This window comes from Peromyscus eremicus, chromosome 9 (genome assembly GCF_949786415.1).
Source record: "Peromyscus eremicus chromosome 9, PerEre_H2_v1, whole genome shotgun sequence".
Lineage (NCBI taxonomy): Eukaryota > Metazoa > Chordata > Mammalia > Rodentia > Cricetidae > Peromyscus > Peromyscus eremicus.
Genome location: NC_081425.1, coordinates 85,011,107 through 85,020,423, shown reverse-complemented (window position 1 = coordinate 85,020,423; position 9,317 = coordinate 85,011,107). Strand labels below are relative to the sequence as shown.

Sequence of the window (9,317 nt, the reverse complement as noted above, 5' to 3'; positions counted from 1 at the left end):
CAGCTGGTGCAAAGTTACTATTGGCCTTGGAGGGGCCCGAGGGCAGAAAAAGCTGCCTGAGCCCAGGGCTGCATGGGAGCACCTGCCCCTCTGGAGCTCCCTCGGCAGAGCCAGCTCTGTGAGGAGAGCCCCCGGTACAATGAAATTATTACACAGTTTATTCTGAAGAACATTTTGCATTTTAATAATAAAAAAAAGGCTTTATGTCAGGAAATAGTCATTTACAAACCTTGAAGTGTTTTTGCCTGCATCTGGAGTAAGAATGTCCTAGGAAGAGGTTTGTGAGGTCTTTGTAACAAAAGTGTTATTTACCAAAAAAAAAAAAAAAAAAAAAAAAAAAAAAAAAAGTTTTTTTTTCCCACAGGTTGTCTGTGTACTAGTTAAAAATTTTGAACCCAAACTGCTACCTGTATTTTTGATTGCAGATAATCCTTAGCAAAATAATGGGGTGGTATCACGTGACTGTTGACAGACGGGGAAACCTTGACGGTTGCAACGATCCCAAAGCTGACTGTCCCTGGGCGTACAGTCGGTGCGTGTGTTCTCCTGGCAATCTCAGCCCTCGTCCAGCGGCATACGGCAGCTCTCAAAGAGAACGCACTGCACCGCAGCTGTGCACGGCCACAGGAGACCCCGTGCAGACCCCACACTCCCAGGTCACCACAGTGCTCCTCTCTTCCACCATGCCAGTACCTCCTCTTAAGAGAAGCATCCCTGGGGATGTGAGCAGATGCCTGTGGTTCGCCCGTTCGGTCACTTCCGCATCAGAGACCGGAAGCATCCTGCATGGGCAGCTGAGGAAGCCAGCCCAGTGGATGTCCCTGCTATGTAACTAACTGACCAGGGGATTATTAAAGTGAAACCAAACCAAAGACAGTTGCAACCCATGTAAGTAAGAGGTACAATATAAAATCATAGAACCCAAAGAAAAGACTGCAAATAGTCATCTTGATATCTTATGTAAAGATAGGTTTATAGTGACTCAAAATATTTTAGAAAAATTTCTGAGGTGGTCAAGATTTTTTTGAACTCAAAAGTTTATCCCCAAAAGATTCTTTTACTGAATATGAGAGAATTGGCTCTAATTCTCCTAGTTCTGTTTAGCCCAAGTAAAAATACTAATAATTTCTAGATTTTGGTGGGAAACTACAATTGTTTAGGACCCATGGATATTGCTGCAGTTCAAATACGGTACGATAATTACAAAATATAGACCATCTCTTTACAAATACAAATTGTATATTACAAGTCATGTACAGTAAATCTATAATTTTTAAACAAACTAACGTATCTAAGTTTACCTGGTTTGCAAGTGTGTTACTCTCCAGTTTACAGTTGCCCTTAGGTGACAGAACTGACCATCTGAGTGGTGCTCTCTTATGTAAACTGGCATCGCATAACAAAACCATGTCTGTCCGGTCCCACTCCCTCACTATGACCACTCGAGGCTGAGTTCTGGTGTGGACTGTTCAGAACAGCTGCACAGGAATCAGGAAGCAGTGTGTTGGGGGAGGGGGTTCAGAAATGGAGAATGATGGGCCCAGTGAGTGTCTGATATGCTAGACTGATGGCCGAGCCAATGATACAGATGTGGTGACTGCCATCACCTTTAACCTCTCTGTCATGTGCCCTGGGTGTGAAACTTAAATTCCTGGGCAGACCTTCGGGCCTCTGTGCAGGCCAGGCTGCCCTCCTCACCCATCCTCTGGAGGGGCCAGACATACTGTCTTCTGAGGCTGGGCCTGGGTATGTGGCATACCACATGCTTGGCCACTCAGAACCTGCTCCTACCAGGTTATGGCTTCCTTGGGGGCGTGATATCACTTGTACAAAAGTCTAATTGAGCATTTCCTCCCAACTAGTGCCTAAACTTTCCTAACCATGAGGCACTTTATCCCTGGCCCTCCTGTGCCCGTCTCAGGCTGAAGCCAGCCTGCCCTCACTGGGCTACAAGGTCGTGATGCAGATCATTTCATCTGCCAGGTCCTCTTCCTCTCTCCCAGGGTCTGGCTCCTCATCACTGTAGCCGGGACCAAAGTCCTGGAGTTCATAGTCCTGGCGGTGCGAGATGGGGCCCATGTCCCCATTGGCTCGAGGACACACGCTGCCATTGAGCAGAGTGCTTGCCGCACTCTCCATCTCGTCAATGGTTAGGTCACAGGCATCGGCGATCTCATGTTTTGTTGCTGACACAAATTTTGGGTCCCGTGCGTAGCGTCCTAAGCCTTCGGATATCAGGACCTGGACAGAAAAGAGGAGATGGCCTAAGTGGGAGGGTTCACCTCAGCTCTCACTTCACAGCATGCTTGAGGGACTGCACCAGCCATGTCTGCTGGGCTTTACAGTGACTGTAAGTGACCTCGGCACGGACCATGTCGAAGAGCTGAAAAGCTCCACTGAACAAGAGCCAAAACCACGGAAGAAACATGGTGTGGATTGGTATGGTGGTGGGACGGACTCCTTTGATGGGACTTGGCAGTGCCAGCTGGGTTTCCCCCAGGTCTTAAATGCCAACCACGCCTGCTGCTGAGAAGCCACCCTCAGGTGGCGTGGCTGCACAGCCCATCACGTCACTGCTGCCCTCCCCCCACGTGAGGGTGGTTCTCCTGTTTCTGCTGCTGCCTTGATGTTTGCACGGAAGTCAAAAGCCACTCGTACTCACTGCTTCCACCAGGCTGTCCGCGCTCCTTTGCTTGTCACTGTTTTTGTTCCGGAAGCTGCTGGGGACGGTCAGGCTGGCTGGTGTGAAACTTCTATAGGAGATGTCGGGCTCATCCGTGTACCAGGAACTGCGGTGTAGGGATGGCAGGCTGCCGTTGACCTGGTCCAGAGACTCGGAGCGGTCCACCTGGATCAGGGGAGTGTAGCATGGGGTCCAGTCCCGGTATGGAGGGGTGGCTGGAGGGGTGGCCCACGACCGGGTGGAGTGGCTCGGAGAGTACTTCTGGGCTTTACTGGAGTCGAGGCCTGCTACGGCCATGATCTGAGGGGAGAAGCAAGAGAGGAGTCAGCATCAGGGGTCTAGGCCTTGGCCCAAGTCTGGCATGTGACAGCTGTGCAGGGCTGCCCCTCAGAAGACTGGGAAAACGTGGGAGAGAAGGCTCAAGGAGCTGGCAGGGGAATTGGGGCCTCCTAGCAGAGAGAGTTTCCTTTTCCTCAAAGCCGTAAGGCATTCTCCATGACTGAGCTGTCAGTTACTAACTGACGTAGTTGCCTCAGAATGAGGAAGAACTGGGAGGATTTGTAAGTTGTAGTGTGTGAACACTACCTAGGTCTCTCTGGGATTCAGTACTGACGCGCACTTCAGGGACATCCACAGACTCTGGCTCACACACGAAGACAACCAGTTCTCTCTGCTCCCGGGCCTCTCATCCCGCGGGGAGTGTTCTGTCTGCCCTGATTCTCAAATGTCCTCCGTGGCAGAGCTACCTTGAGATGTCTACCTCTACCTGTTTGCATCGACAGTGTTGCGGTAGCCAGAGAATTCAGGACAGTCCAGGACAGTGACTGAGACAAGACCTGGGCTTGTGCCTGGCGGATCATAGGCCCCTGAGAGGCCTCCTCCACTGTCTGAGCTGTGGCATCTGGTGATCTGAGCTCTCAAAAAGGTCATCTTTCTTCCATGATGATACAGGAAAGAAGTTAAAATTTAGTGTTAAAAGTGCAGGCAAACGGGCTCAGTGGTTAAGAACACCGATTTATCTTCCAGAGGACCCGGGTTCAATTGCCAGAACCCATGTGGTAGTTTATAACCATCTGGAACTCCAGTTTTGGGGGTCTGATGTCTTCTAAACCCCAGGGACACCAGACATGCATGTGATGAGCAAACACACATGCACGCAAAACATTTGTTAAGTGCTGGCAGAGGTGACTAGAAAATCTTCAATGGCCACTGAGTACTACTGGGTTCAGAGCTTGGGGTCAGAACCTCAGGGAGATCTGGGCCTGTTCACGGGCTGCCTGGGTGCAGGTTTCTGGCATCCCTCTTGATCAGTCACCTCATACAACATCTTTGATGAGATACTTCAAGAAACACATACACACATATGGGTGCGTATGAACATATATGTTTATCCATCCATCCATACACACACACACACACACACACACACACATATGCATGTATACATATGTCTATCCTTAAGCCCCTGGTGCATGGCTTGGGGACATGGGCTGCCTCTGGCTCAGCTGCCCTTCCTGTGGGCTGGTCGTCCCCTTAGCCCACAGAGGAAGCCCATCCACGCTGATGACCAGAGGACCCATGCACAAGAAGCCGCACAATTGGGTGGCTTCATGGAGGAACCACCTCTCTGAGGAAATAATTTGTAGCAGCAACTATTATTGGAAAGCTGCATTGCCTTAATTCAGACTGCGCCAGGCCCAGTATTCTATGATAGGATGCATGGAGCCCAAGGATGCAGTCCACCCTTTGCTGCACGGAGAACTCCAGGGGAATGGGCCCTGGGGGATCTACCAGGGAGGGCTGCTCCAGGACAACCAGAGTGGCAGGTGCAGACTCTCTGCTTCCTCCAGGAAAGAGTGTATTCCAGGTGAGACCCTGGTAGGGCTGAGGCCAGAGCGTCTCACCTGCTGCTGCATCAGGTGCAGGGGCAGGGCGGCACGGTGAGGCAGGGCAGGCGACGGAAGGATGTCTTCTTGACTGCTTTGTCTGCGCAGACACTCGAAGTTGAAGGACGACCTCCGATGGGCTGAGAAGGGGAAGCACAGGATGCATGGTGGTATAAGTACTGTCTGGACAATGTGACTCAGGAGTCAGGACCATTTCCTGAGGCATTCAGCAAGGAGCCCAGGCAGAAGCAGGCTTATCCAAGAGAAATAATTACAAAATTCCCCAACCCAGGGATGGGAGGACTAAATGAAGCATCCCAGCTGTGGGATATTTCCATAAGGTAGCAATGAATCACTTGTCAATGTTTGCCTGCTCTCAGGCAGCCCAGAGGAATCTGGGCTGAGTCACAGCCCTGGGGTGCATTACAGAGATCCATTTTAGAATCTCAGGCATTCCATGCTATCCTATCCCTGCCCTCCACACACCCTCCATCTTCCCGAGGTCCCCATATTTAAGCCTCTGTTTTCAAATTAAATTAATTCTGCCGATCAGCTTAAGCAGGCAAAATAACCAAATTCTTTTCTTGGAAAAAACCCCCTTCCTTAGCGGAGATGTATGTCTCAGAACTTGCCATGTGCTGGAAGCAATTGCCAAGAGAGGCTCACTGATGATCCACAGCTTTCGGCTTTATAGGGCACCAGGCTTAGGGTTCTGGGGTCCTTTGGCAAAGCCAGTGCGGTCCTAGAAGCCCTCCTACTCTTGTGGACTTCAAGGAGTCTGGTCTGTTCTTTGCATTAATCCAACTGCTCTTTCCAAGCTGCCAGTCTTTCCTAGCCCAGCAAAACTCCACACAGCCCCAGGTCTCATAAGGGACATCCTCAGGGACTGGCCCAAAGAGGCCTCCCAGACACCTTGGACTTCACCAAAAGCTTTGTAAACAGGTCTGCAATGAAGGTCAGGTCAAGCCCTTGGATGGGAATGACCAGTGGAAAGGAAGCAGAGTCAGAAGTGTACTCAGGACGAAGGGCATGCTCAGGCCTCCCAGCTCAGCTGCCACCACTTACGCAGAAAGCCCACTCCTTGCCCACCAACGAGTCTGACCACAGAAAATGGGCCTCTCGGTCAGCACAACCTCTAGACCCAATACCTGGACAGACCAGCTGTTCAGAACTGGAAGAGAAACAACCCTTCCACACATTCAGGACCTACCTCTAAAATAAGCCCAGGTCCTCTCATCCAGGGAGCTCTACACAGTCTCTGTAAGACACAGCTCTTTCATGTGCCCTTCACCCACTCCTACTGGCTAGGAGTATAGGCCATGTTCCCCCTGCCCCAGGTCTGCAAACCGGACAGCGGAGCCAATGTCCTTTCCTCCCCAGGCTGTCCTCTGCTATGGGGTCAGGCTGGGCCTGGGAACAGGGCACTCAAGTGTCCCACTAGGCTGTCTGGATGTAAGTCAAGACAATGGTCTGAAGGAGGCGGCAGGAACTGAAGGGAATGGACCTCTGCGGGGCCTCACTCACACCTGTTCCGTTTGGTACTTATGGGGGAGGGAAAGGCTTCATTTAGCAGCATGTGTTTGGGGATAATTAAATATTAAGCACTCAAATGGATCTGACTCCACTCCCAGCAGGCTGTGACAGCTGCAGTGGGACATGGCCGACCGTGTTCTTTCCTGGATGGACGGTCAGGTTCAGGAGCGCCTATGTCTCAGCTGGTTTGGTTACTAAACAGAATCCTCAATTCAGCCTCGTCCCTCAGAAACACAAGAAGTGGGTATTCTTAACCATTATAAAGGTTGGCAGAATTTGCCTGCCTCTCTAGGGATTGGCAGAGACTTAGGGATAACCACGGCTATGGGAGAAAGGAAAGCCCCATTTCTCCCTGGGCCAGAGAGGTGCTGCTCCTTCTGGGGGTCAGCCAAGGCCCTGTCCTGCCCTGTGAGGGGAAGACAACGGCACACCTAAAGCAATGTTAGAGTGAGGGAAGGAAGGGGGAGGAGAGGAGGGTCCCCAGGATGGACCCAGGTGCTACTCAGAGGCAGGGGTTCTCAAGACAGTCCTGGACCAGGGAGCTCTAGCTCTGAATTCCCTCCTTCCCATGAGAGGCTCAGTTTCCCCACTGTGGAGTGGGAGAGGATTCGGGCTGACTCTGTGAGTCTTGCCCACCTCTCAGGATGGATGCAAGCTCAAAGACCATGCCCTGTGCACAAAACGCCTCTTCTTAGATGTGAATGTGAGAGTTTGGGGTTACCCTCTGCCTCTCTCTTTCCTCTGAAGGAACCCATTATGGGGATACAGACAACAGACAGGCAAGCATGGTCTACCAGGGTACTGGCTGATCTTAAGAGTGAGCAGCAGCCATGGCAGCACAGATCCATCATTTATCCCATGGGTGGGACAGGGGGCGGGCTTGGTACCCTCTGGGAAGCTTCGCCCTGAACAAGAAAACTGGCCTCACATGGTGGGGTGGGAGGTAGAAGGCGTCTCCTCGGAGATCTCCGTGAATCATAGCCAATGGGTGAGTCATCATCTTCTAAGAAGCCTTGGGGGTGATGGTATCCTCGGGGCCTCTCAAAGTCCATGGAGCTGCCTGGGTACCTGTTGTAATAGCTGTAGTTTTGCCTGGCAGTTGGCAAGAAAAACAAGAGGGTACACATGAAGTTCTGGGCAACAAGCCTTGACCTAGCTCTGATAAACCCTACCCTACCCTACTCCCTTTGTAGCTAGTTCTTAGTGGTGGGAGCCCCCGGGTGAAGAACAAGGACCATCCGAGGAACCTGGGGCTTATGATAAGCCACGTGATCGTCGTTTGCATGCCAGATACAGGCCCAAAGCCGATGGTAATCACACACACCTTGTCAACCTGACTACCCTTTATTTATCTCCTGGAGACCATTGTCCCAAGGACCTGCCCTCTCCAGGAACCAGGCACAGGGCATGGAGCTAAGAGAATGCCATTGGCATGCAGGCTCACTATAACGTGAAACAGGGGAGGGTATGGAAGGCTCCATGGTTGGGTTCTTGTTTGAGGGGCAGTTTTAACTCCAAAATGAAGAGGCTGGCTTGTTGCTGCTGTTAAAGTAGACTGAGGCTAGCAGAGATGGCCATCTAAGAGGGGGACCTGGGATGAACAAGCCCCAGAAGTGGGATCCACAGGTCCATCTGACTCCAAATCAGTGAACATGGAAGTTGGGTGTTAGTGGAAGGTGGTGCCCCACAGGTAAAGGTCAGGCTGTGTCTCAGGTGGCAGACATGGCCTTACCACAGCACCATTTTAACTTTGTGGGCCCCCCCAACCTGATAAGATAGTGATGTGTAGGTCAGGGAGGATGGTGGTAGGTGATTTTGTCTTAAAGTCTCTATTTAAAAAAAGATTTATTTTCATTTTATTATATGAGTGTTTTGTGTACATCTATGTATGCCTTGTACATGCAGTGGCCATAGAGGCCAGAAGAGGGCATCAGTTCCCCTTAGAACTGGAGTAAGTGACAGCTGCCAGTGAGTGCTACAAACTGAACCTGGGTCCTCTGGGTCCTCTGCAAGTACTGCTCTTCACCCGAGCTACATCTCCAGTACTGCAAAGTGCCTGTGTTAGCTAGCAGCATTCTTTCTGTAGGGCAGAAGTTGGGAGAGGCACCTTTGCTTGAGGGAGGCTCTCCTAACCTCTTGCCCCCTTATCCCCAGGAAAGACTCTGTCACTGGAGCAGGAAGCAGGGGCATTCACTGAACCCTCAGCCAAGCGGCTATGGAAGCACAGCCAAGGCTGGTGTTCCCAAGTCAGTTAATAAGAACACATCTTGCAGGCCAGGCATGGTGGTGCACACCTTTAACCCTAGCACTTGGGAGGTGGAAGTAAGTGGATCTCTGTGAGTTCGAGGACAGCCTGGTCCACACAGTGAGTTCCAGGACAGCCAGAGCTATGTAGAAAGGCCCTGTCTCGAAAACACCCGCCCCCTATAAAAGAACTCATTGCTGAGATGACAGAGGTCTGTCAGCCGTGGCAGGTTCAGTTCTCAGAGGCCCCAAGTGAAATAAGGCAAGCTCAAACTCCTGCTTTGATGTTCGGGGGAATCCGGAGTGTGGCTACGTGAACACTAGGCAGGAGCAGAAAGACTGGGGGCGGGCTGGTCTCCTGCATTCGGCCCAGAATGAAGCCCTCACCTGCTCCAAGTGGGGGAGCTGTCGTCCTCACAACACTCCTCGCTACTGAAATACTCCTGTTCCCCCAAGCAGTAGGGGTCTCTAAAGTAGCCAGGTGTCTCGGGGTCTTCTCGGCAAATAGTTGGAAGCTGTTCATCTCCTGACTCAGACCTGCAGTTGGAAAAGAGATCTGAGAGCTTGAGGAGGCGGCACCCAGATCCTCCAGTCCTCCCTCAGAGCGCCTGCTTCTTCCTACACACTCCTGCCCCTGACAATGTGAGTGCTCAGGCTCTGGCCAAGATGCTCTGTGCCCTGCCCATGCACGTGTGCATCTGTGTGTGTGTGTGTGTGTGTGTGTGTGTGTGTGTGTGTGTGTGTGCTTGTGGTCTCGGTACCTCTCACAGTGCTGGGGCCAAACCACTGTGCCTAGGAATCTTGAGACCTAGACACAGATGTAATTTGACTAACAGATCCAGACAGACCCATTCTGTAGGAACGCTGCATTCTGTAGTCAGTAGTCCCAAGAAAAAGACACCAGGTTCCCACACTCACTCCCACCCACTCCAGCTCCAGCCAGTGTGACTTCAGAACCTGGGACTGAAGCC

The 9,317-nt window shown here is 51.5% G+C and overlaps 1 protein-coding gene across 2 annotated transcripts in view; it reads right to left on the bottom strand.

The window, feature by feature from the left end:
* Positions 1-1,219: 1,219 nt before the first annotated feature.
* Positions 1,220-9,317, bottom strand: part of Cacna1d (calcium voltage-gated channel subunit alpha1 D) — a 304,192-nt gene continuing 296,094 nt past the window's right edge. For both annotated transcript variants that reach the window (XM_059273955.1, XM_059273957.1), the window contains 5 exons: positions 8,734-8,883; positions 7,031-7,194; positions 4,588-4,709; positions 2,663-2,983; positions 1,220-2,241 (listed from right to left, as the gene is read on the bottom strand). In XM_059273955.1, coding sequence (XP_059129938.1) covers positions 1,948-2,241; positions 2,663-2,983; positions 4,588-4,709; positions 7,031-7,194; positions 8,734-8,883 — 1,051 coding nt within the window. In that variant the 3' untranslated portion in view covers positions 1,220-1,947. The remainder of the gene's footprint in view (positions 2,242-2,662; positions 2,984-4,587; positions 4,710-7,030; positions 7,195-8,733; positions 8,884-9,317) is intronic.